The sequence below is a fragment of the Rhincodon typus genome, chromosome 40, assembly GCF_021869965.1.
Source record: "Rhincodon typus isolate 14 chromosome 40, sRhiTyp1.1, whole genome shotgun sequence".
Classification (NCBI taxonomy): Eukaryota; Metazoa; Chordata; class Chondrichthyes; order Orectolobiformes; family Rhincodontidae; genus Rhincodon; species Rhincodon typus.
In genome coordinates this window covers 7130971-7158703 of record NC_063371.1, presented here as the reverse complement: position 1 = coordinate 7158703, position 27733 = coordinate 7130971, and the positions used below count along the sequence as shown (strand labels likewise).

Below are 27733 nucleotides of genomic sequence, written 5' to 3'. Positions count from 1 at the left end.
CCTCACCCCCATCCCAGGCCCCAAGAAGACTTTCCACATCAAGCAGATGTTCACCTGCACATCTGCTAATGTGGTATACTGTCTCCGCTGTTCCCGTTGTGGCGGCCTGTACATCGGGGAAACCAAGCGGAGGCTTGGGGACTGCTTTGCAGAACACCTATGCTCGGTTTGCACTAAACAACTGCACCTCCCAGTTGCGAACCATTTCAACTCCTCCCATTCCTCAGACAACATGTCCGTCCTGGGCCTCCTGCAGTGCCACAACGATGCAAACCGAAGGTTGCAGGAACAGCAACTCTTATTCCGCTTGGGAATCCTGCAGCCTAATGGTATCAATGTGGACTTCACAAGCTTCAAAATCTCCCTGCCCCCTAGTGCATCCCAAAACCAGCCCAGCTCGTCCCCGCCTCCCTAACCTGTCCTTCCTCACACCCATCCCCTCCTCCCACCTCAAGCCCCATTCCCAGCTCCTACCTACTAAATTCATCCCGCCCCCTTGACCTGTCCGTCCTCCCTGGACTAACCTATCTCCTCCCTACCTCCCCACCTACACTCACCTTTGCTGGCTCCATCCCCGCCTCTTTGACCTGTCTGTCTCCTCTCCACCTATCTTCTCCTCTATCCATCTTCTATCCGCCTCCCCCGTCTCCCTATTTATTTCAGAACCCCCTTCCCCTCCCCCATTTCTGAAGAAGGGTCTGGGCCCAAAACGTCAGCCTTCCTGCTCCTCTGATGCTGCTTGGCCTGCTGCGTTTATCCAGCTCTACGCCTTGTTATCTCAGATTCTCCAGCATCTGCAGTTCCTCCTATCTCTGTTTAAGCTGCATGTTGAGCTGAACAGATTATTGTTGTCCAGATGCATGCAGATTCATTCAAATATGCACTATTTTCTTCTTTGTTTACTACAGGCCTCTGTTCCCGTAGATTGTATGCCTGGCGAATTTGATCCAACAAATTACACTTTGCCACAGCAGCCACTCCACCGCTGTATGTTTCCACAGGCTATGACTTATCCCACAATGCAGCTTGTCACCAACCCTTATCAAGCAGACATTGATGGAGTTAGGTACGGATACAAGAAGATTGGAAATGCAATAATAGAGGTGTTGGAAATTAAACGCTTAGGGGGTTTTGATAAATGTGGTTGTAACTGTTTGCTTGATGTGAAGTTGCAGTTCACCATCAGCTCAAGGGTAACTTGGGATGGCTGTAAGTGCTGTCCCAGTCTGTGATGCGCACATCTCATGAATGATTTTTTAAAAAAATAGTAATTAACTGAATTCGAGATGCAGCAACAAAAAACAAGTCTGCTGATGTGTTTTAGATATTCCAAAAGTGAAGGGCTATGTTTCGAATGTTTCTCTTTAGGTTCTTGGGAACAGCTGGACAGAATGTGAAGGACATTTTCTGTTATAGTAGTATGGAGGATCACCTTGAGATCTTACAGTGGACTTTACAGATTGGCCACATGAGTCCCACTTCACCTGACACTCTTGGTAAGTACTTGGAGAACAAAATTCACCTCGTGATGCTGTACTTCGGAGGAGCACTTCTCCTGTATGTAAGCAGTACATGCTAATTTTTTGTGAGTATTCCTCCTTCAGAGTTATGTTCAAACGCAATTTTTAAAATGAGACAATATCTGCAATTTTCTTGGGACTGATGTTGAATAAACCTGCACTTTTCTGAAATATAATTTCCAAAGTATGTGTTTACATTATTTGCCATTTAGTGTTCTGCTGAAGTGGTAGTCTTGGAGAAATGAACATGTTTACATTTTATTTATGTCTAGGATGTTACCCATTCTACACGAATGATCCATTCATTTTTGAGGAGTGTCCACATGTTTACTTCTGTGGCAATGCACCATCATTCAAATCAAAAATCGTACAAGGTAAGGACCTAATGTATTGGAAAAGATGTGTCCAGACAAAACTTTATATTGACTAATTTCAGAAGCATGATTTCTGTTTAGGCAGGATGTTCAAAGTGTGTTGCAGTTAAAAATGTACGCGTGAAATTGGTAGGACTATTGAAATACAGATAGTTTTTAACACTTGAACTGTGTGTTGAAACTTTGAATGCTTGAGAATGTGTATTTGATGGAGTTTTTTCAGGGCACAATATCTTGACACCAAGATGCTGGAAAACAAATTCACCTGTCCCATTAGAGAAGCTTTAGTGCCAAGGATATGATACCTTTAACAACTTTGGATTTTGATTCAAGGATTGTGTTTCTGAATGTCAGACTTTTAAGTGAGAAATTTGTACACTGAGAACTTGTGTTGTGATGAGCAAAATTGTGTGTGTATCTAAACAGGTCGATTGAACATCTTGAGACATATTCAGATGGTGGCTGGCACAAATCGATGACATGAATTTCTTCTTGCATTTGCCACATTTTTCAAAGCCATGAACAACATATTTGTGATGCATTTGATTTATGAAATGAACCATTTAGGTGCTGTATAATTCATCAGACATTGCATCGTGGTTTCACCGATGCACATGTTCTCATGGATTCTCCTACTCTTAAAATACAGATCCAGAAAGCTTGAAATATCTGAATCATTTGAAGAAGATTTCATCAAGAACACAGTTGAGTAAACCCAGTCACCCCTTACATGGAAGTCAAGCTGAAAAGTGAGATTTAAGAACTGATGAGCAAGTTTGGAGATTTTGAAATGGAGCTTGATTTTTCAGTTGGCAATGAGTGTTGCTGTTTCATTGTGATTTTGTACTATGTTGTTGTAGGGAGTAGATATCTTTGAAGATTATGGGTACGATCTGTTGAACGATGAAGAAGTATTTCCTAATTACATGTTGCTCACCTGCTTTTAGCATTGGTTTTGAAAAGGAGCTCTTGTAATTGAGAGTTTCAGGCATAACTGTATATGTAAGAAGAGGGATAAACATGTTAGGAATTAGGAGGGAATTCTGCTTTTCAAACATGAGTGAAGGAAGGTTGATTCCAGAAATCTGGGTATGTTTTTATTAACCATCAGATCACTGAAGCCTCTTGTGTTGCCAGTTCTCTAAGCTTTCTTTTCTCCTTCCGTGAACTCTGTGTTCTGCATGGCTTTCACATCTCTGATTTTCTCCATTCTTTAATATCCAATTGATTTCATCTTGACCACATTGCCATTCTCTCTCAAAGACTTCACAGATCATTTTTTTTCAGGCATTTACTCTTGTGTGTAATTTTTTTCTTCTCCTTTCTTTCTGTATTTTTTATATTTTTAATACTGTTTTTTTTCTAACATCAACAGTACTTTGCTATTTACTATATTGTTCAGTACACAACGAATTGTGATTTCTTTGGAAGAGCAGCTCCAGTGTATGAATGGAATCATTTAGTAGCCAGGGCTACTCAAGGTCTTGAGGCAGACAAGCAACAAATGGAGGCATTTACTGAAGAAAACAGAAACCTCTGGAGAAGGCTGTAGGCAAGGAGACAGTAGTGTAGTGATTCTTTCATGGGATGAGTGATCCAGAACCCCATTCTAATGTGCTGAGGACATGGCTTTGATTCCCACATGACGAAATTTGAATTCATCAAAAATCTGGAAAAAGAGGGTTTGTTTGCTTGTGTCCTTTAGGGAAGGAAGTCTGCCATGTTTAGTTATTCTGTCCTCCATGTGACTGTGGTGGCCTCTTCACTGGAATATGATAAGAGGTTTTCAGTCAGTGTGGACCTAGCTAGTAATTCCTGCATCCCTTGAAGGAATTTTAAAAATGGGTTGATAAAATCAACGTGTGCCCAGTGTTATGTTGCTTCAAAATTTCCGTTCTTGGAGTGCTACAGGGAGGTAATCTCATTGTTCATGACTGGAAAAAATACCAATTGCTTGCATGCAACTTTTATTCCTCTAGCTTGGACCTGTTTGCTGGGGTTAGAACTGACAAAAAACAACAGAAGAAACAGTTGACCTTTCTGAGCTTTGCTTTAGCTTTCACAGGTTCTTTTGTCACAATTGTCGAGTAATTAAGGAAAATACTCTCTGTTCCCAGGTGTGGAAGGACAACGGGTGCTCTTGGTTGCTGTCCCAGAATTTTCAACGACACAAAAAGCTTGTCTGGTGAACCTGCGAACTCTTGAGTGTCAACCAATCAGCTTCTCTGCTTTCTGTGCTGGGGATGATGATGATGATGATGATGTCGAGATGGATATCAGTCACTGAGGGCAAAGACATTTTTGTTTAAAAGGATTTCATGTGACTTTTTTCCCCTCTGAGACTGTAGCAAGCAAGATGCAGATTGCCCACGCTGCACTGGAGAGGAAGCTGACTGCGGAGTGTTGTACATTGTTTGTAACATTCCTCGAGCTGGTGTTTAGAGGGAGTAATGTGGGAGAGCAATGCTGCGTGATAAGTTTCTTCCATGTTTTTCATTGTGCTAAGGCTACAGTAAAACAGTTCAAATGATGGTCATGTTTTCAGGCTTAGCTTTGAAAGTGAATTCAGACCCTTAACCTTGTCTCAAATGCATGTTTTTCAAATAAAAACAGTGTTGTGCTAATCAGGGGTGAGATGTTTCACAGCATGTCTAATTAACAACAACATGCTGAAAGTCTTGACTTAATCCTTGAGGGATATGATGCATGCAGCATTTCAAATTGGTAGCTGGCACTCCGTGCATAGTTTTAATTAGTCTTTGGGGTTTCTGAGTCTCTTAATATTGAACTATTTTGATGGGACTTATTAGAATAACACCCTTGTTCACCAGCACCATGTAAGGTTAAAACACTACTGACAGGATGAGCTTGAATAAGATGCCTTGTCTTTTGTGTGTGCTGTGGACTCTGTTGTGTATTTTTTAAAACAATTTCTATTATTAAAAATGTTGCAATCATTTGGAGTCGTGTACACTTGAAATCATGTACACTTGGTCCATTGCATGTACAACTGGATGCACAAAATAAAATGAATTTCCATAGGACCTACTATCTTAATGGGGAAATTCAAATTGTAATACAAATTCAAATTGCTTTTCTGTCATCCTGCACAGTCTACTGTTTCATGAACTCCACCTCTCTGATCTCCTGAGAAAAAAAAACTTAGAACTGGCTTTAGGTTTGCTTTATTTCAGTAACATGCTGTTTGCGACCTGCTGAACTTGTGAACTTGTTTGAGTTGAAGTTTCTTGGAAGTTGGCTGAGCACCTCAAATTCCTTGGATTATCGTGGGGCACTTGTAAACTGTTGCTGTGTTCAGGCGTGGCAGCTATCACACAGGAAGTAAAATATCTAATTTGTATTTTCTTTAGATTTTGTTTCGTAAACAAACTTGTCTCTTGACTTTGCAGAAATGAAAAAAAGCGTGGTACATTTGGGCGGGAAGAATTAACAAAAGTCATATTGCAAGAGCAAAATTTGAAGGCTGCAGATAGATAGTAATATATTGTTGCATGTATTAATGAAAATACAGTAAAATGTGTGTAAGGTGCCATAAGTTGGTGGCATTTTACTTGTATAAATTGGAAAAAGAAATAAATCATACACGGTGAGGACAAATTGCATTTTTGTTCCATTCATGACTTCTTCATTTCACAAGTGGATACAGGATGCCGTCGCAGCTGCCAAAACAGTCCCTGAAGCTGGAACACCAAAAAGGAAGCACACTGTAACAGTCCCCACTGACTGGACCCAGAACGTCACCTCTGCCGAAGCCTCCTCATTGCTGCTGATACTCAAGCCACTGCCATAGCCAGGAGCCTGTCCCAATTCTCGAGGACTGGTGTCCATCTCAACTTCTGAGGACCATTCGACAGTCCAAATTAACTTGCGAGGACCGCAAGATCATTCATGCTGCCGCAATTGCAGATACTTCCAAAACATCAGGGGAAGAACATGGATTCCAATTCACCACTGTAACAGTTGCTCAAGACTTGACTACCATGGCCACGAGGAAAGGACCCGATCTGCCATTGAACAGCTGTCGACAACCTCTCTCCAGCACTGCAGCCGCAGAAAGATGAATTTGATTCAGAAATTAAATGAAGAAAAACCAAATTCATGAATAAAAAGCAAGAAAGATCCTGTTGGTCATGTGAGAGGGGCGTGCAGATGATTGAGTAAACAACCGGGTTCCTGAATATTAGTTACTCTGCTGCCTCTGCCACCGAGGTGTTTGGAGCATGAATCCCAAAATGCAGCATGTAATTGAAAAGATTTAATGTCACGTCAGCCTTTGTTACAAGTAGAATTGAACATCTGAGAATCGATGTTATCTTGCATTCATACAGGACATTGGTCAGACCACATCTTGAATGCCAGGTGCAGTTTGGTCTCATTTCAGGAAGGATATCAATGCATTGGAGGTGGTTCAGAAATTGATATCCGAAATTAGTGATTTGTCTTAGAAGGACAAACTGCACAGACTGAGCTTGTTTCTACTGGAAGTTAGAAGAGGCAAGGGTGCCTTGATTTAAGTATTTAAGATCCTGAGTAGCCTTAACAAGGAGAAAGGAGCTAATGGGTATTTTAAAAGTCAGGGGTTGCCCTTGTCAACCACTGAGGAGAAAGCTTTTTTGTGAGGTTTGGGTGACTTGGGAACTCTGTCTTAAAAGGTGGTGGAAGCAGGGTCATTGAATGTTGTTTAATATCGAATTAGATTCTTGTTCAGCAAGCCAGTCAGGTTAGGGTGTGGATGTGAATATGGAATTGAAAATACATGGTCGTACCGAATGATGACACTGGCTCAGAGTTCAATGGTCTCCTGTCCAAATCCATATTTGGAGACTGAAGATTCTGATCTTCTGTGTCAAGCCATGTCACTTGCATAGAGTTTAGAATTGGCTTTGCTGCTTGAAGTGAACTGACTTTTCTAAGACATTGGAAGACTTGCCCTGATGGGACAAGGAAATATTAGCTGCATAAGTTTTAAGAGCTTTGGACTTGTGTCAGGGTGGTGGGGGAGACCTTGTCAACTTGACACTAACTATCACTCTTACTGAAAGTTAAGATTTTCAATATTATGGGAAGAGTTCTTCCACAAATATTTGGAATATATGCCGTTATCCAACCAGAGCCAAATTACACAGCTAAGGAAATCCTAGCATGTCTCCAGTTTGCAATTTAAATTAATGAAACACTCATGGTCAATTATCCACAAGCTAATTGTGAAAGGCGATCATCCACTTGACATTTCATAATGATGGCTGCTAATCATATGATTACACCTAGTTTTCTGACACTGACCCATTTTATTTCAAAACTATGAAGAAACGTGGTGCAATCTGCAGAAGAACACTGGGAAGACTTAAGCAGCAACTGGCTTAACAGTCTGTCAAACAAAAATACCTTGACTGACTGAAAGTTCTCAGTTCAGCTGTGAAGAGATTGGATTTCCTGATAGAGCAGCCAGAAGTATATATCAGCATGGCCTGCTCAACAGCCTTGCCATGAATTCTGCAGTCTGTAAACTTAATCTGACCTCGGCAATCTAAAGTTATGGTTTCAGAGTGAGAGCAAGTGTCCCCCTTCACGGGACTGTCAGATAAATAGTTTTAATAGATTGAGAAGTTTACTTTTATGTTTCTTGAGTATGTGATTTGTGAGAGAACATAAGGTCTTTTGGGGGTCTGTATGATTAAATAATGCTCTCTGAACCCATGACAATATGCATGTAGTGACATTTTAGATTTTTTTCTCTAAATCAACCTGATCGCTTTGGTCATCGAGCCAATGAGTGATAGCCAGCAGATCTTAGATGAGAAGTGACAAGGTTGTGCTTTCTTCTGTCCTGTACCTTATTCAAACACTGTTCTGTGTGAGAAATGTTTGAAAACCACAGTTATCACTGTTAAACTACACTTAAACTGAGTTCTTAATTGTTTGCTGTTGTTTATTCTGCAAAAATAGTTGAGATATTTTAAGACATAAAGGAACTCTTTAGCGACAGGCCAGAATAACCTTTTAGAATATTGCATTTCTATCCTTTTAAAATAAATGTTCTCTATAACATTAGCACAACAAAACAAGTCTAGTTGCACTATTAAAAAGAGCTGTCTCCCAAAGAAAATTTGCTTTCCATCAAAAATCAAGTGAGGTTGAAAACCATTCTTAAACAGTCGTTGACTTTTACACTTGTGTAGAAATTGTTGAGTGGTTCAGGATAAAATCGCTTAACACAAGTCTAAACATTTGCTTTTTAATGACCAGACATAACAGTCTGTCAACAGGGATGCATTGTTGAAATTTGCAAGTCACCAAACAGGGCAGATTCCAAGAAGTCTACTCTGGAGTTTTGCTTAACCTATCCACCATCATAGCTGCTGTCATATCTTCAAGGCACTTTGTGTGTTTCTTGGAGTGGTAGAGTCTAAAACTTTATTAGATCGACATTTGTTCTGTTTATTGAAAGAAAGATTGATCAATTATCTTTGCAAACATCATGGATGGATTATAGATGTAGAGTTTGACATCTGAGTGAGGGTAATGGGGTGGTTAGAATAGGCACCTTGTAAACTTTTTACCAGAGAAAACTGAAATGCCTCCATGTACTTTTGCTGCTGTGAGACAGCCAGTGTTCTGTTTTGTTCATCTGATCCATATTTTAGAAGGAACTGTTGTAATTTGATGTCCACATGACAAGCATTTTGTTTACGGCATCCCAATGTGCTGAGAACAGCTCGGGGCAAGTCTGCTCAGCACTGGCCTGCAGGTCGCTCTTGAAATGAGTATACTTGCCACAGGTACGTAAATGAAGGCAAACTTTGTTACTTAATTCTGACTTGAATTGACGACTTGGCTTTATCGACTAGTAATGTGTTGATAATTGAACTCTCTTCAATTGTACCATCTGACTCTAGCTTGAATCTCAAGCAATCACACTCATTGTGCCTTAGATCCATGAGTTTTAAGTTTTGGCTTCCCATGTGAAGCATGTGCTTCAAAACTTGGTGGAGCCCTGATTGGTTTCAGTTAAGTCGTGCAGCTTGTAAGGATTGGGTATGGGTTTTTAAGATTTGTGTCTTTAACAGAATTGTTCTTGAATCAAGCAAATTGATTTCAAATTCTGTACCAGGTCAGCGTTTTGTTTACAGAAACGATCTTTGCATGTTCTCACTGAATAATCTTTCTGGTGACCCAAACCTGAAATACTTATTTATGAGGAAGGGAAGCCAATGGAAATGGTCGTTCTGATGTACTCATACCTGAGCAGTTATTTCCATGGATGTGCTTTGATAAGAGTGTTGACAGCCATTTGGATTGCACAGAAAATGGGGTTTGTCAATCCAAGTAACACTTTTCCTTTTTGGAGTAGTGTTTAACTATGGCTTTGGACATACTTTTTAAACACCTGTCTCCAAGTAAACCAGAAAAGATGGCATCAGCATCATGAGCAGTTGCTTCTGAACTGCTAATGTTTGTAGGTCAGACTAAATTCACACTAATTGAGTAGTATCTTCCTCAGATGAAATCTGTTTTCACTCATACTTGGAATCTAGGTTCTAGGTACTACACAAACTCTAATGAAACCGAAAAATTGGACTGTAATTATAATCTTGGTCTCACTGTTAGATGTACTGATTGCTATAAGCATGTTTTTATGATCAGTAGAGCCTCTGTTTTACAATGCAAAGATGTTTATCCATATGCTGTGCAAAGGAAGTGGATGCTCTATTGTGAAGTCTGAGTCTGGCTTTGGTGCTGTTTCCGATGTCCAGCACGCACTCGAATCTTCCGGATCTTCTTTACTCTCCTTCCGCGAGTCAAGAGAACGTTAATGGGCTTGCGTCCAAATTCTTCCATGATTTGCTGAATCCTGTGCCAGTTGGATTTGCGCAAATTAAAGTTGCACTGTGTGGCCTCATTCTCATATCCAACATGACATACACGTGTACTAGGTGCATAGCCCTCTGCTTTCACAGTGACGCGATAGTCACCAGGGTTCAGTATTCGCCAATAGTCCCCATCAGTTGCTAGAAGAAGAAATAAGTAGAAGATTAAATCACGGGCATTCCTGATAATATTTAGTCAGGCACTGTCTCTCAAGGACTAAAAAAGGGAATATTTCATCAATCCTGGTTATTTTCTTCGATACAGTATTTATCAAGATTAACAAACCGTTAGCAGTTTATGAATGTGAAATCAATGACACATCCACATAAGCCCTGACACATTTGGAAAACTCTTTATTCTGACAAGTTCCCTTAATCCTGTGAGCTTTCCTTCCCTTTGCCTCAAAGTTGTGTATGCAGAGTTGCCGTGTATGTTATCTAGCCCACAAATGCAGTGGTCACGAGAAGCCCAGTCTAGGAATTATGAGGCAAAAATCTCAGGAAGGGCTTCCCAGGAGTCCCAAGTGAGAAATAACAAGTAAACAATACTTTCCTGCTTCAGTCTCGGTCCAGCAATGTTCTGGATCATCAGCAATACTTAGGGCAACACAACACCCTTGACTGACACACCAAACATTACTCAAAATGTTCACTCCCTTTTCTCCCAGCGCACAGTAGTTGTATTATGTACCAGTTACAAGATGTGCTGCAACACCTCAGCAACACATCTCTAACCATTGCTACTTTGAAGAAGAAGAGCTCCGTATGCATGGGAATACCGCCACCCAAACGTTCCCCTTCAAACCATGCACACTAGGACTTGGAATGGTATGTTTATTCTTTCTCTGTAGCTGTGTTAGAATCCTGCTGTATAGGTGCTTCATCACATCGACAACAATGCAGGATACAAGGTCACCACCACCCTCCTTGCAACTAAGAATGGTCAATAAATGCTCATATTGCCAGTGATGCTTAAATCCTAAATTGTCAAACTGCAGTTTAATTAGGTCAAATGGGATTACATGTTTAAGAAGAGAATTCTATTCAGCTCGACTTGAATCCTGTTCCTTTCCAGGATGGGACTCTTGATGCATCTCTTACTTATGGACACAAATTTTATCTTGTGCAGGATCATGGATTCACCTCTCATTTCCAACTTGACTTTCACTGTAACATGTAGGCCATTCAATTATTTGAGTCTTTTCTGCCAATGAGTTGGAACACAGCTGATCTGGACCTCCCGTTTTCTGTTACGGCATATTCCTCAATCGGTGTACTTCACAGCAATCTACGCTCAATCATGAAATTGCATTTATCAATTGCCAAAGCGTTTTGAGGAAAGTAATTCCATGGTTCTCTGTTTTGTGTGTATCCACCATTTTGATTATTGAATAACCAGCTGTATTAATAAGATTATGTCCCCTTAGTTTCAATTCACTCTTTGTATTCATCTTCCTCTTAATCTTTCTTAATGAATCAATGTTTTGGCCACAATGCTTGAACTTCCAACTGAGTCCCAAATTAATCAACCTGTCTCACTTTTGAACTGTCTCTTCCTTCAAACACTCTTGTTCAGACATTGTCTAACTACTTAATACAATGGCCAATTCTGTCTTACACTGTAACTTAATCTTCTTTAAGATCTTAGCAGTTTTATTCTTTCTTTCCTCTAACACGCTTCACAACTTAAGTCTGGTAGCACTTTCTCGACGTTGTATAAATGGTCTCTATTTTCTTGTTAGGCTTGGTGTATGTTCCAGTGAGCCTTGCTGTTTAGCCTCACAAATTTAATAGGTGCAAATAAGTTGCATCAGTCGGAACTCTGAAGATGAGATTGTATTACCTGTTAGTACAACATGATTTATCCCTTCAACTGATACCGTGGCATTTGCAATTGCATTTCCTTCCAAGTCGCGAACAAATCCTTTGATGCCACGATGGATCTAAAATAAATAGCGTGAGCAAAAGATCCTTGAATTCAACATCTTTGGCAAGAGCATTACTCGTTTTCAAAATGTGTTTCGAATAATTTAGTCACAAGGTAAAGCTAATAAACAAGCCGTGCCCTATTATTGGGCCCAGAAGTGATCATTTAAAAGTTTTGCCGGTGTTCATTCCCTTCTGAATCGGAACTTGAGCCTTTTTGGATGCTCCAGTTATTTTCTTGCACCTGAAAAAATATTGCTTGAGTATATAATAATTTGCCACAATAAATTAGTTTGTGCATGTTTAGCTTCTGGCTTGTTTTCCTGATAATTACACTTTCCAGTTTATCCCTTAGTCTTAATTTGGCATGAGTGCCTCCAGCCATATTATTGATTATTTGAGAAACTACAATTGAATTTTACCTTGGATTTTTGTTTTTTAGCCCACTGAACATAATCTCTTGCTTTTTTTTTCTCGTTTTTAGTGAGTGACCAAAACTTTCTGTCGTTCTGTGTTCCCTCTATTTTCCACACACATTACCTGTTGTGGACCTCATCCATGTGGCTATTATTCATTTGTGACTTTAATGTGAATGTTAATATTTGTTGACATTGCAGTTTGTGTGTTTTGTCTAATACCTGTTCCATGAAATAGAGCAGTGCCTCCTGATTGTTCTCCCATTCCTTTGCCAATTCACTCTCATGAGGAAATTTGTCACACCCGACATAAATGGAGAGCTGGAAGCAGTTTGTGTGCAGATAGGTGAAATCATTTATAGCTGTGGAAAGAAGATAACTGTCAGAGCACTCTCACTGAAACATACCTCTTCGCAAAAAAATTATTTAGCCACAGAAACACAATCTTTTCACAAATTGTGTTACTGACCAGACAACATTTTGAAATGGAAAAATATAAGGGACTGCTGTACCAGTCCATAAGATAATAGTAAATCTGACTGGAGCTTTCACTGTACTTTCCTCCGTGCTCTCTGTAACACTTGACAATTTTATTGATTGGAAATTTGTTTAACTAAGTCTTGAATACATTCAGTGACCGAGCTTCCATTCCCCTCTGAGGTCAAGGATTCCAAAGATTAATGGTGGTCTGACAAATTCTTAAATGTGAGAGCCTTACTTTGAAACTGCCTGCGAGTTTGCGACTCCTCTACACTTAGAAATAGTCTATCCAAATTGACCCTGTTCAGCTCTCTTGTTTGTTTCAATGTGATTGGCTTATACTGATGCCTTTGTTATATTGCCAGTCATCCAGTGAAGCAGTTGACTGTGTGACATGTTTTTATTTGCATTTTATGGTGAATACAAGCTCCTGTCTGCTGTCTCCCCTTTCTAACCAATTCAAAACCCATAAATGAACCAACCAATTGACACCTACCCAATCAACTACTTTTGAACAGTGTTCGTATATTTCCCCACTCCCTCTATGGGCTCTGTTTCTGCTGTCATTACAAAACCAATATTGCAGGTATTTTTAATTAACCTGTTACGATACGTCTTGGACAAGTGCCACTTGATCCCACGTCTTCTGGCCCAGAGGTAGGAACACTTCCACTGCATCACAAAAGCTGTCTTAACCAGAATCTCTGCCATCTAGTTACTTAAATATAAGCTCCAATAAACATCAGCTGCCATCTCTGGAGTCTGTGATGACACATTCTTAACGGAACCATCATCTACAACGTTAAGGACACAGGAACAGGAGTAGGCCATTCAGCTGCTCGAGCCTCTTCTGCCATTTAGTGAGATCATGGTGGATCTGTGCCTTTATTCAATTTTCCTGCCTTTGGCCTATATCTCTGAATACCTTTGCTGAACAAAAGTTTCTCCATTTCGGATTTAAAATTAACAACTGATCTGACATTACCTCATATTTGTGGAAGAGAGATCAAAACACTCTACCACCCTTGGTGTATGGAAGTGCTTCCTAGCATGTCTCTTGAATGGTTTGGCCCGAAATTTTAGACTACATCCCCAAGTTCTAGAATTTTTAACCACTGGAAATCAATAATATTTATACATCCTGACTCTTCCTGTTAATACATTGAAGACTTTCATCAAGTCACCCTTAAACCTTCGAAATTCTTGAGAAACCAAGTTTAATTTGTATGATCCCACCTCATAACTTAACCCCTGAACCCCAGGTATCATTCTTGTAAACCTATGTTGTACTCCCTCTTAGGCCAATATACCATTCCTCAGGTCTGGTGCTCAGATCTGCTCACACTGCTACAAGTGGTGTCTAACAAGCGTTTTGTAGAACCAACATAATTTCTGTGTTTTTATACTCCAGTACTGCTGAGTCCTGAAACAGGTGCACTCTTAAGGCTTTTTTTTTTGATCATTCGGTTTAACTCACCTCCGTAAATTTTCCTTGAGCAATGGATACTTAAAATGGTCTTTTATAACTTACACACAGAATGTTCTCTGAGAAATGTTGTTTTCACTCGTGAAGAGAGTTATCTAAGATGACAAAGGAACCTTGATCACTTGGGCGATTGGCCTGAGGAGTTTAATTTGAATAAATGCGAGGTATTGCATTTTGGGAAAACAAACAAGGGCAGGATTTATAAAATAAATGGTAGGACCCTGGAGAGTGTTGTCAAACAGAGAGAGACCGATGGATTCAGGTACCAAGTTCTTTGAAAGTTGCATTCGAAGGTAAACAGGATGGTTAAGAAGGCATTTAGCATGTTTGCCTTCATTGCTCAGACAATTGAGAACAAGAGCTGGGATGTCATGCTGAGGTTGTACAGGAGGTTGGTGAGGCCACTTTTGGAGTACTGTACACAGTTCTGGTCATCCTACTACAGGAACAATATTATTAAATTGGAGAGGGTTCAGAAAAGATTTACCAGGATGTTGTAGGGACAGAAGGGTTTGAGTTATAAGGAGAGTCTAGACAGGCTGGGACTTTTTCTTTCACTGGAGCGAAGGAGTTTGGGCGGTGACCTGAAAGAAGTTTATAAAATAATGCGGGACATAGATAAAATGAATAGCAAAGGTCTTTTCTTTTGGGTGGGTGAGTTCAAAACTAGGGGCATGTTTTTGAGGTGAGAGGAGAAAAATTTAAAAGGGACTTGAGGGGCAACATTTTCGTACAGAGGCTGGTTCTGAATGAACGGTCAGAGGAAGTGCTGGTTGCAGGTACAGTTACAGTACTTAAAAGACATTTGGATAGATACATGAATAGCAAAGTTTAGAGGGATATTGGTAAAACACAGGCAAGTGGCGTTCGTTTGGTTTGGAAAACTTGGTTGGTAAGAATGAGGTGGACCAAAGGGTCTGTTTCCATGCTGTGTGACTCTATCAAAGCTCCTGTGACTGAGATTGCCAATTTGTTCCTGGTCTTGTCCTGTAGATCTATATCCATTGGGAAATGGTTTCTGGTTTGTTGCACATTTATTTCATGTTTGCACTCATAACCATCAGAGGGCAAGCATGTCAACATTCCAACAGTGTGAGGCCAAAATTTTCATTTTCCCTAGGAAATTGTTACGGCCTCTCAGCTTTATAAACTAACTGGATAAACACCGATCATTTGTTGTAACCTGCTTCAAACTAAGTAAAACAGTAAATGCGTAATTCTGCAGAAAAGAATTGTACATAACCAGCAGATTTCAGAAAGCGCTTCATTTTGGAAATCTTTAAACGTACTTAATTTTGGATTATTTGTTGAAACTAAGAGATTTCCATTCCATATGGCCCCACCTGAAGTTGTTCAGAGATAATCTTTACATTTAAAAAAAAAATTCAGTCACGTTATTTTGCTGGAGTCATCTGCTTTTTACTCTCTGAGGCATTCAACAGAAGGCAACCTGTTCATGCCACTTACATTACAGCTGCTCAAACAGCGGTGCAAGTCCTGACTATATATGTCCTTCGTAGTTATTACTTAGCAACTTGAGATCTGTTTAATAGTGTTTGATAATTAATCTTTGGCAAGAATTGCAACTTACTGGAGGCGATGTGATATGGATATGATTGCAAGTCATTTTATGTGCTGCTTCGAGAGCAGTGATCTTTGTTACAAGCACTTATATACTTGGGAAGAAACAATTGAGCAAGTTTTGAAAAGACTCAAGTGCTTGTTCTGCTGTTACTGCAACCAAATTTACATGAATTAAATCATGTTTGCATATTCTTCTCCTTTCTTCAGTGTGTACCATCTTGATTCTCTGGTAAAGGAATCTTCACAGTCCAAAGACCAGAGCTAACACCTCATTCATGCTTGAATTCCACAACCCCCTTCTGCCTCTGATATTGTGGATTATATTCCTGTGTGGTGCATTGTGCTTTCATTCATACTTACTGCCAACAGACGGACGCCATGCGCCCCCATTAATGATTCCAAAACCGTTTGTAAAATCATCAGTGTGACATTTGCCTCGATATGTTTCTGTCATCGTAAGATGTGCGGAAGCATAAGAAATAGCCAGCCATTGGAATATTGCATCATCTGGTGTTTCCATGTAACGTATCTTTTCGCCTTCATCCTCCTCATAATCCTCTATGTTTTGTGGCCTTCGCCTCATCTCCTCTTCCTCTTCCTCCTCCTCTTGAGGTCTGCCCATGTTGTATGGGAAAGTCACCACTTGTTCCCCTCCAAGGAAATTGGCGCCAAGAACAAAAGGGATTTTTTCTAACCACGTTATAACAGCACGTGTTTCCATCGCAGCCTGAACAAAAACGAAAGAATAGAAGAAAAAGATCAATTCCAAAACATATGTTCTAGCAGTGTGAAATCAAATGATTGTTCCACAGTTAAGATATGTTTTGGCAGTTTACGCACAAGAATTCAAGATGGTGTCTTTTCATACATCATTATTTGAGCGCAGTCACTCTCTGAGATTACCTTGAAATTTACTCAGATATAAACAGAAAATACTGGAAATACTCAACAGGCCAGGCAGCATCCATGAGGAGGGTCAGCGATTGACGCACACACATTGTTTGTGTTTCAGGTTGATGATATTTTCCCAGGAGTTGATAACATTAGAAATGACATGGAATTTAAGAAAATTTAGAGGCAAGTAAAGCAGTGGGGCTTGAAGGCAGGAGTTGTTAAATTACAACAGGAATCATTTTCCTTTAAGGTGAAAATGACCACGGCTATCCCGTTAAGTGTTTTGCAGAGTTCTGGTGGGTACATGAGTGACCGCTCAGGCCAATTTGTGGCTGGGAGGTTCTGCTGTAAAGAGGATAGGATATTGTTGAGATGAGAGTATTGGACTGATTGAGTGTCTGGCTTGGAATTTCCTCTTGCATTTTCAAGTGGGATAATCGGGCAAGACAAAAGGAGGTGATCATGGGCCTGTAAAGAAACAAAAGATAAGTCCTGTAGGCTATAAATGGCAGTTGCAGACCTGTTATTGGAAAAGAGCCAAAGGAGTGGTCATAAAATGAAATTGCCGAACTTCATGTTGAATTCAGTACTGAAAGGGAAAATTGCACTAATTAACAGAAGATGTTTTAGTGTCAAAGTTGGTGACTGTATGTGAGGACAGTTCCTCTTACGGAACAGAAATCCTTTTGTGGTATTGGGTGGGAGCGGAAGGTGAGACCAGAAGGCAAATGGAATAGATACTATTGAGGGAATCCCAGTTGAGGAGGAAGGAAACACAGATATGCAGTTGGTATTATGGTTAGAGTCGATGTGAAGCAAGCCAAGTGGGAGGAAGTGAATCATTAAGTCTGTTTCCCTTCCTACAAATGTTGTCTAATGTTGGCTGAATACTTCTGTTGATTTAAATAGATATAAAGTATCTGCAGTACTTGTCTTTTGTATTAAAGTCTCCCTTCACTCTCTGAGTTCAGCCAGGTCAAACCATTGTTTTCTGAGCCCACCCACCTGCTTTTAAATTTCTTTTCCCATTTTTTCATCTAAGATGTCAACTAAATAAAAAGGATTCAGACAAATCAGCTCCTGAACACTTTCAACATAGATGCCATATATCTGCTGTTTGCTCACCGCCCCTTCTTCTGATAGGTATTCCTCTGGTATAGGAAGGTGGTGAGTGATGCCTTTTTGAGCACCTCTTGTTTGGTCTTTTTCACCCCAGACCATTGAGGTCAGATCTGGAAAATTGTCACTGAGATCATATCCTTCTTCTGTCCAGTACCCGAGGGCCCAGCTGCTTAGTTCTGATCCCTGTGGTGTAAATAAAGAACTTGATTATTTTCTGTTTTTTTTTAAATCTTGACAGACCCATCACTGTTGGGTTTGCACCAAATTCTTCTAATTTTAATTCACCGTTTTGATTACTACCAATCCAATTTCATTAAAAACAGCGATAAATTGATGTTAATTTTTAATGTTACTCCAGGAAGTCATGGAAATATCATTACACCCCTTTCTGAAGCTGCACATTGACTAGCAAATCCAACAATATCTGACTTAAACCATACCAGACCTCATGTTGCATGTTTAATACCCAATAGTACAATTGCCAGCTCTACATTTGAGGACCCGTCAACAGTTTAAAAACCCTTGGACTTTATTTCCAATCGATTGCTCACTATTTCATTAGCCAGTTCGTAACCATCTGGATTGAGAGAGGGTACAAGGTGTATCCTTGTGCTATCGATTATACGTGTGATCCGGGGGTTTCCGTAGGTGTATTCCTTACACAGGAATTGCATTAGGAGCAGTAGTAACTCCCGACCTAATGCTTCATTCCCATGCATCCCAGCCGTGTAATGAAATTCAGGCTCCCCTGCAAAACATTAATTTATCACAATCAAGTGTGAGCACTAATACAGTGTTAATAATTTCCGCGGAAATAAGCCAAAGTAATTTCACTCTTCCAAAACAATTTGCGTGCAGTTCTTTTCATCCTTCCTCCGACTGTGATGGCAACATTTGTCAGATGATAGTTCCAAAAGAATTTGCCCCCTCAAGCCAGCTGTGTCGTTTACTATCATTTTGGCTGATCTGTTTGTGCCGTCTAACTCCACTTTCCTGTCTGACCCATTTCCCTTCAATAATCAAACATCTACCTCACTTAGCCTAACACATATTCTATGAACTGACCTGCATTGCAGTAGAGTTCCATAAACCAATGATCCTCAGAGAAAAAAAATCCTCCTCTGGTCCACCTTGATTCAAAGACCCTTTATTTTTAAATGTTGTCCTTTCGTATTTGTCTCTCTACAGGTGAAAATCCTCTCTCTCAATTCCTATGATGATCTTACACTTTTCAATGAGATCATCTCTCATTTTCCTAACTGCTTACGTTAACAGGCCAAATCTGCCCAACTGTTCTTCACAGGATAACCCATTCATCCTAAGAATCAATTGAGTGGATTTCTTCTGAAATGCTTCTAATTCAAATATATCCTTTCTCACGTAAAGAGACCAAGACTGAATGCAGTTTTCCAGATCTTGTTTCATGAACACCCTGCACAACTGGAGCAAAAATTTCCTACTTTTGTCTTCCACCAAATAACGGTCCATTTTTGTTTTCCTAATCACTTGCTGTGTCTGCATACTAACCTTTTGTGATTTATGTTCCATGAGACTCAGATTCCTCTAGCTTGTAGTATTTTGCAACATTTCTCCATTTGAATAATTTACTGCTTTATTCCCAAATGGCTACATCTTTGTATGTGAATTGAACAGTAAATATTTGGAGAAATTTTATGTGTGATATTCATCACACTAAAAAGTGTAACTGGTTCCTTGTCCATTTTTCACCTATTTCAACTTCCTCCTAAAGGACCCTTAAAAAAGAGCAGAGTCAATACCATGAAAAGAACATGGGACTGACACTTTGTTTTTTCCCAAGAAATTAAACAGTTTTAAAGGTGCTTTGCTCACATTTGGGAAATGCAAAAATAGATTTGGGGAAAAAAAGATGACATAAACTTTTCTCACGCAGATCAGGCACCCAAGCAATGAAGCACAAGTTCTCCTAGGATAAGCAGAATTAAGATATTTTTATTAAGCAGGTGGGAGACATGCCGGTGAAAGAAATGATAAGCTAAACCATTAATAAACAATCAAAACCAAAACTAAGGAGCTAAGAAACGCAGCCAACAAATCCCAGTGTTACGACCCAACTTGACGGTGAGTTGTCAAGTCCACAGTCAACACCGATCTTGACAAAACCAGCAATTGATGTTGCCAAATTTTCAAGGAAAACAGAAATATATCCTCAATATTTCTTTAGAGATTGGTTCCAGCAGTTGGAAGAAATCGTTTAAAAATCCTTGTCAAACAGGGAGCTGAATTTAACCAAGAAACTGTAAATTACTATTTGTGACATTGGTCACTGTTAGCTGAGGGCACTTGTGACACCAGCAATGATTAATTTATCCTAAAATGTTCCAACAACACACAAAAATCATAATTTTAATGCCTTAATTTAGGTTTGAGTGCTTATAATAGGTATACTGAGGAAAATTACCAGGTTCATGCTCTCCTGGGTTATCCGATAATTCCATGGCATAAATCTTCAGTCCTTGGGAACTTCTCCCAATGTTATAAATCCTGGTAATATTTGGGCACTGTTCATTCACAACCTTCATCAGCTAAGAGACAATTTAAAGAGTTAATTATTTTAACTTATTTAAATAAATATGAACTAAAAGCTGAGATCAATGCTAAAGTCACAGGATGAATGAATGGAACAAAAATTCATAACTTTTGGCTCAGTATTGGACAGTTATCTGGAAATGCATAAAAGTGAGAAGTTGAATGGTTTCTTTTAAATGCTTCACTTGAGTCCCAGAATTCACTGTTCCAGCTGAGTTCCTACTTTATAGAGTATAACGTAACATGCCTTGAGTTGATACAAATTGGTTTGGCCATACCTGTCGCATGTCCTTGTAGTTATGATGCCTGAAATCAAGACCTTCTTCTGGACTCAGTTCATTGGGCTCATATTGATTGGAATCTGTGAGAGAGGCATAGCAACTTTTATAGCTTTTAGTTTTGTGGTGATAGCTGCAATTTGTACAACCAAACCCGATTTACAACATTCGGAAAAGATACTGAGAGGCAAAATGGAGAAATATTGTTTTGTTGGTTGGCACATTTCTAATGTAGGTTGTCGATGGAAAATTAACACCAGATGGAAATTGGACTGATATGCTTGCTGGCTTGCTGTAGTCATGTGATCTCTGCCATGAGACACTTACTGCAAGCAGCTGTCTAACAAACTGTTGACTGAGAACACGGTGCAAACAAGACTCTTGTCCTGGAAGCTCACAACCTGGTGTCAGAATGGAGCTGACATTGAGCCCTGATGAACTGTACACAAGCAGCACTACGAAAGAACACATGAATGTTCACAGCTGTTGAAAGTTGTTGCAAGCTGCAGAAAAGGAACAAAGAAGACAGCCCAAGCTGAAAGCTCTGAGTAAGATGCAACAATGACAAATTTTCGTCTCGATGCCAGTTGAAATGAAAGTGTATAAATGAAAGCAATAAAGTGTATTTCATCTTCCGTCTGTCTGAAGAACAGAAAAAATGATGGTAGAAATGTTGGAAAACTTGAAATCATGCTTTGAACCTACATTGAATGTAGCATATAAACAGTATGTGTTCAACATTAGAGCTCAAGTTGTAAAAGAGCCTATTGATAGACATGTGACTGCATTAATACAGCTTGCAGAATCGTGTGAAATCAGGCATCTAAAGTATCTCAAGATTAGCATCATCTTACGTTTTCAAGATGCTGCTACGATAGCATGGTTGATGAGGGAAGAGAATCTGACCCTCAAATAAGTCGTAAACTAACAGAATCTCTGAGCTTATAAATCAACTGCTACATCACATCCATGGGAGAACAGAACAGTTTGTCTACAGCAAGGAGAGCAGCCCACAACTCTGCATTATTTTGAAAAACAGTTTCAACCATTCAAGCACAACAATATGGAGAAAAGAAACAAGTATCCACAAAGTGACCAGCAGAAAGATCAAGTTCGAAAGACAAACTGTGGAGGTTATGGCATAAAGCCAAGAGAAAGCAGGTTGAGCCTGGGGAAAACAGTATTTTAATTACAAGAAGCTAACCACAATGCTCACAGACGTTTAGCTTGGAAGAAGGAAAATTCAGGGTTTGAGTGAAGATTTGTAGCTCGGGTGCTGGTTGTAGATGTTGATGTGTTTGCCGAGCTGGGAGGTTTGATAGCAGACGTTTCATCCCCTTACTTGGTGACATCTTCAGTGCTGTGGAGCCTCCTGTGAAGCGCTGTTGCCTTGTGCCAGTTGGAATTTATATCGTGTGGTTTTTGCTGCTTCCGGGTGGTGCCGGTTCTGGCTATGCGTTGTCATGGTCGGTATATCGGGTCTAATTCAATGTGTTTGTTGATGGAGTCCACTGATTGAATGCCAAGCCTCCAAGAATTCCCTGGCTGTCCTCTGTTTGTCTTGTCCAATAATAGTAGTGTTGTCCCAGTGTGTGGTTTTTCTCGTCTGTGTGGATTGAAACCATGGACATGTTGTCGTGTCGTTTAGTTGCCAGCTGGTGTTCGTGGATGCGGGTTGCTTGTTGTCTGCCTGTTTGTCCCAAATGGCGTTTTGTGCAGTCTCTGCATGGTATCTTGTTTACCACATTGGTTCTGTCCATGGTATTTCTTGGGTCTTTAACTCTAGCCAGTTGCTGTCTTAGTGTGGCTGCTGGTTTGTGTGCTGTCATGATTCCTAGCAGTCTGAGTAGTCTGGCTGTCAGTTCTGAAGTGTTTTTTATATATGGTATAGTGGTTATTGTTTTGGTTTTTGGTGTGTCCTAGTTGAGTTGTCTTTTGGCTAGACATCTGTGGATGAAGCTGAGGGGGTATCCATTCCTGGCAAAGACCTTCTAGCGGTGTTCTTCCTCCTTCTGCAGATTGGGTGTCTTGCATTGTGTAGTGGCCCTTTTGAACCGGGTCCTAATTCAGCTCCTCTTGTGTGAGTTGGGATGATTGTTGTGATAGTTTAAGACCTGGTCAGTATGTGTGGATTTCCTGTGCACTTTTGTATTGAAGTCACCATTCTCTTTTCTTTCCACCATCACGTCCAGGCATGGGAGTTTGATGTTGTTTTCCTCTTCTCTAGTAAATATGATCCCTGTCAGTATAGTGTTGATGCGTCGGTGGGTGTTCTCAATTTCTGTTCTTTTCATAATTATAAAAGTGTCGACCACTTATCTGATACAGAGCTTGGCTTGGATCTCTAAGAGGGTTGTTATTCCAGTCTTTGCATGACCGCCTCAGCTATCAGTCCAGAGATGGGTGAGCCCATGGGAGTCCCGTTAATCTGCTTATATATCTTGCTGTTGAATGTAAATGTGTGTTGTTAGCCTAAGTCCAGTAGTTTGAATATGCAGTGTATGTTGGTCAGTTGCTTGTTTTGCCATCTGTTGTGTTTGGTTTCTTTGACTAGGTTTCTGACGATTGATGTAAACAATGCTGTTACATCGAAGGAGATCAGCACTTCTTTTTATTTTAGTGTTCTTGATGTTGTCCAGGAATTCTTGTGTTGATTGTATAGAGTGTCTTGAATTACTGATTGGACGTTTAAGCTTTTGTTGTAGTTCCTTTGCTAATTTGTATGATGGGGTTCCTAGTAGAGCCACAGTTGGTCTGAGGGGTATATCAGGCTTTTGGATCTTGGGCAGTCCGTAGGACCCTAGAGTGTTGTTGACTTCCGGTTTTGTCCTTTGTAATTCTGTTTTTGTTATCTGTCCTGTTTTGTGCAGGTTCCGTAGTGTATTGGTTATTCTGTTTGTTAGGTGTGGGGTCCCACTCCCTCTGTTGGTACGTTTGTGTATCTGCAAATAGTTCTTCGGCTTTTGTAGTCCGTTTTGTTTATGACCACAGTCATTCTGCCTTTATTAGCGGGAACAATGATGATGTTTTTGTCCCTTTTGAGGTTCTTCAGGGCATCCTTTTCCTCTTTGTTAAGTGTGTTCGTTTGTACCCCTACTGACAAGGAGAACACAATGGTCTGATCATTCGTTGTATTTCTTCGTTGAGTCCGTTGTTTCTTAGTGCTATCTAGTACTGCCAGGAAATCTCATCAGAGATAGTAGGAACTGCAGATGCTGGAGAATCCGAGACAACAAGGTGCAGGGCTGGATGAACACAGCAGACCAAGCAGCATCATAGGAGCAGAGAGGCTGACGTTTCGGGCCTAGACCCTTCATCAGAAAAGGGGGAGGGGAAGGGGGTTTTGAAATAAATAGGGAGAGAGTGGGAGGCGGATAGAAGAGGGATAGAGGAGAGGATAGGTGGAGAGGAAACAAACAGGTCGAAGAGGCGGGGATGGGGCCAGGAAAGGTGAGTGTAGGTAGGGAGTTAGGAAGGGGATAGGTCAGTCCAGGGAGGACGGACAGGTCAAGGGGGCGGGATGAGGTTGGTCGGTAGGAGATGGAGGTGCGGCTTGGGGTGGGAGGAGGGGATAGGTGGGAGGAAGAACAGGTTAGGGAGGCAGGGACGAGTTGGACTGGTTTTGGGATGCGGTGGGGGGAGGGGAGATTTTGAAACTTGTGAAATCCACATTGATACCATTGGGCTGCAGGGTTCCCAAGCGGAATATGAGTTGCTGTTCCTGCAACCTTCGGGTGGCATCGTTGTGGCACTGCAGGAGGCCCAGGATGGACATGTCGTCTGAGGAATGGGAAGGGGAGTTGAAATGGTTCGCGACTGGGAGGTGCAGTTGTTTGTTGCGAACCGAGCGTAGGTGTTCTGCAAAGCGGTCCCCGAGTCTCCGCTTGGTTTCCCCGATGTAGAGGAAGCCACACCGGGTATCCGCTGTACTTAAACTAGATCTTAAACTATCACAGCAATCACCCCAACTCATGCAAGAGGAGCTGCATTAGGACCTTGTTCAAAAGGACCGCTGCACACTGCAACACACCCGATCAACAGAAGGAAGAAGGTCTTTACCCGGAAATGAAGACAGATAATTTGGAGATTTGAAACTGGCAGTGCAGTCACTGGGTTGGAACTGTTTGAAAGATAAAATCTTATTTTGAAAATAAATGTGCACTTGCCAGATTCTTGTATTTAAAACTCCAATGGACTGTAAATTAATAACTGCTGACACCAGTAATTCTAGGTGACAGTACAGTGTACAGAATTAACATTGACACATTTATCATTTTACAGGATAGTGACTGAACTTGGGCATCCAGCTATTTCGAGAAATAATGGACTGTGCCCAGGCTGTGTGTCATTTGTGGATTGAACAATTTTGTTGTGACTAGATGCCAATTTGTGAATGGCAGTCTCTTCCTTACAGATGGTAAATCTGCCCTGATGTTGACAGAATTTTATTCCTTCCAGCTGGCTTCCTTTGCTGCCATCTGTTCATTGCTTTTGTCCTCTGCTTCTCACTTCTTGACTGCTTGTCTGCAGGTTGTCTAGTCAGTTTAACTTCCCATGCATCAACTTGGATCTCCGTTAATTTGAGGCTTCCCTTGGATATCCCAGTATTGTGGATGTGGATAATCATTTGGTCTTGTGCCAATAGGCTCTTCAAGATGGTGGCCATCATCTTTTTTGCCTCACATGAGTGATCCAACAGAGTCGCTGCTGATCAAGAGGGCAAATTTGCTGGACATCCAAATTCAGCTTTCTGTCATTGCCAGCAGATCACACTATTCCAGTGAAGCAGCTGAATTGTAAGCTGTTCAACCTTCTTTCCTTGACTTGCATGTGTTGTCCTTGCTTTGCTTCTGTACTTCTGATGGTTCCTACCTTTGCTTTAAGAGGCTGTACCCAGGAGTTCCTCAAGATCCTCATTATGATACTTTCAGACAACAATGTCCAAGGCCAGAGTGTGGCATCAAAAGTGGGATCATCTGTGCAACCATCTCTCACTCTGCACTTAATGTGTACATGCAGTAAAGTCAGAGTAATGATGACAGTTTGAAGCTGCTTGAAGTGAAATGGAGCCAGTTACTGTAACGAATAGGAGATTTCTCATGAACTCAAAAGCCAGTTCCTAGACAATAAAATCAAAATGCTCACACAGCTACAATCTTCAAGTCTCACAGACTGCTCAGCATTGCATCAGTCAGTACTGGTTGAAACTCTACCAGCAGCATGTAGTCTGCTGCTAAATCCACTGATGCTAGAAGGATGCATGAAGGAATTGAGAAAGCAATCGGCTCAGCAACCATATATCAGCTGTCTTGAAGACAGTACGCGATAAACATTTTCTTCTATATTCTGTTTAATATATAGTACAGACAGTAAAGACTAAGACATACGAATAACACAAATATGCATCACACGAATCTAAATGCTATAGTAGACACATGATATTGCCTTTGCCTACGAAAAGTTATTACCTGACACTGGACACCCAAGTACCTCCATTCTCATGCACAGACTTCCATTCCAGGTTTGTGGATTAATTCGGATGTAGCGAGCAACAACAGTTTCTGGGAATTCATTCAGAACTGGAGTGTCAGTATCCACATTCCCATAAAATAGCTATAGAAATGGAAAGATATCACTTAATGACCTCTTTAACAACCATCTCTGTTGTATTGTAAATTATCTGATAATTCGTATGGAAATATCCTTTACACAAAAACATGTCTGGATGAGTGCAGCTCCAATAGCACTCAAGAGGCCTGACATCATCCAGGAAAAAGCACTTGATTGGCACCACATCCACAAACATTCATTCCCTCCACAGCTAATTAACAAGAAGCATTGCAGAAATTCACCAAAGATTGTCAGAAAGCACCTTCCAAACTCACGACCACTATATCTAGAAGGATAAGGACAGCAGATATGTGGGATCACCACCACCTGCAAGTTCTTCTCCATGCCACTCACCACCCTGACTTGGAAATATAACACCATTCCTTCAACATTGCTGGGTCATAATCCTGGAATTTCCACCCTCATGGTATTGTTGGTTTATGTGCAGCACATGGACAGCAGCAGTTCAAGAAGCCAGCTCACCACAACCTCCTCATGGGTAACTAGGGTCAGACAATAAATGCCAGCAATGTCCACATCCTACAGGTGAACACAAAAAAACCTCCCTGCATCATTCAGGATCTATCAAAATTTCTGTATTAGTTCTGGAATGTGTTCACAAAGATTAACGTGCATATTAAATGGCCCAGCCTGATATTCTGGAGCACAGAATACTCTGATCAGAAACTTTGTAGGTCCCAGGATCAAATATTTCCATTTGAAATCTCATACAAGAGCTGTGTTTCACTTGTGGGACTATATGATATGTGACAACAGTACTGTCAAGCCTGATCCTGTCTATTCTAAATTTCTCACCCAGGTTGAGATTAGCCAACTCAGCCCAGATTGCAGATTAAACCTGGAGTTTTTCTGACCCCATTTAGTTTTGTTCCATATTTTTTGGAGTCATCAAAGAGTTCTGTAAACTTTTTTTCTGCATTATTAAAAGCCACATGAACTGCTATCACCTGTAAGGGCTGTTTGTTGTGGGATATGTTACATTGAAAAGAAAAAATACCTGGATGTAAAATCCATGAACAAATGACACATCAGTGAGTCAGTTTCAATTGTTATCTCGTGTAGACTTGACCAATTGAATCTGTCATTTATGTTAAACATAGCTAGTCATTAGTATTTATTTGTGATACATAATATGTAACATATAGCACTTTGTAACTTCCAGAAACACCTTCAGTCAGGGTGGGCCTGTAAAATCTGACAACAGCTGATACCTATCCTTTACATATATTCATTTCTTGTTACTGGTATGATTGATTCCCAGTAGCTGTTAGCAAGTGATGCCCAGTCACTGTGCTTGATACATATTAAATCACACCTGTTACTGCATGTGGTATGCATCCACTTATTTCCACCAGTTTGTGGTTATGAGCCGAATCACATCTGTTGGTACGTTATACATTTTCAGTTCTCTCTTAGTATTTTGTTCTCAGTGTGTCGTAAGACTGCCAAGTCACATGTTTTGAGTTCTTGAGACACATACCCAATCATAATATCCATCTGTGTATGTCATCCATGTACGGCTGTCGTTGCTGAACTGCACGTAAAATGAACTCACCCAGTCATTG

At 40.5% G+C, this 27733-nt stretch overlaps 2 protein-coding genes across 2 annotated transcripts in view; one reads left to right on the top strand and one right to left on the bottom strand.

The window, feature by feature from the left end:
* Positions 1-863: 863 nt before the first annotated feature.
* Positions 864-4851, top strand: pold2 (polymerase (DNA directed), delta 2, regulatory subunit). The gene is made up of 4 exons (XM_048618555.1): positions 864-1066; positions 1369-1496; positions 1793-1894; positions 4012-4851. The coding sequence occupies exons 1-4, from the start codon at positions 879-881 to the stop codon at positions 4179-4181; spliced, it is 588 nt and encodes a 195-aa protein (XP_048474512.1). The 5' UTR covers positions 864-878; the 3' UTR covers positions 4182-4851.
* Positions 4852-7823: 2972 nt separating this feature from the next.
* The window catches only part of aebp1b (AE binding protein 1b), a 75188-nt gene continuing 55278 nt past the window's right edge, over positions 7824-27733 (bottom strand). Inside the window, exons 12-21 of the mRNA XM_048618554.1 lie at positions 27649-27733; positions 26006-26150; positions 20538-20620; positions 20132-20255; positions 18243-18439; positions 17695-17874; positions 16036-16402; positions 12348-12487; positions 11627-11726; positions 7824-9924 (exon numbers count right to left, since the gene is read on the bottom strand). Of these exons, the coding sequence (XP_048474511.1) occupies positions 9623-9924; positions 11627-11726; positions 12348-12487; positions 16036-16402; positions 17695-17874; positions 18243-18439; positions 20132-20255; positions 20538-20620; positions 26006-26150; positions 27649-27733 (1723 nt within the window). The 3' untranslated portion in view covers positions 7824-9622. The remainder of the gene's footprint in view (positions 9925-11626; positions 11727-12347; positions 12488-16035; positions 16403-17694; positions 17875-18242; positions 18440-20131; positions 20256-20537; positions 20621-26005; positions 26151-27648) is intronic.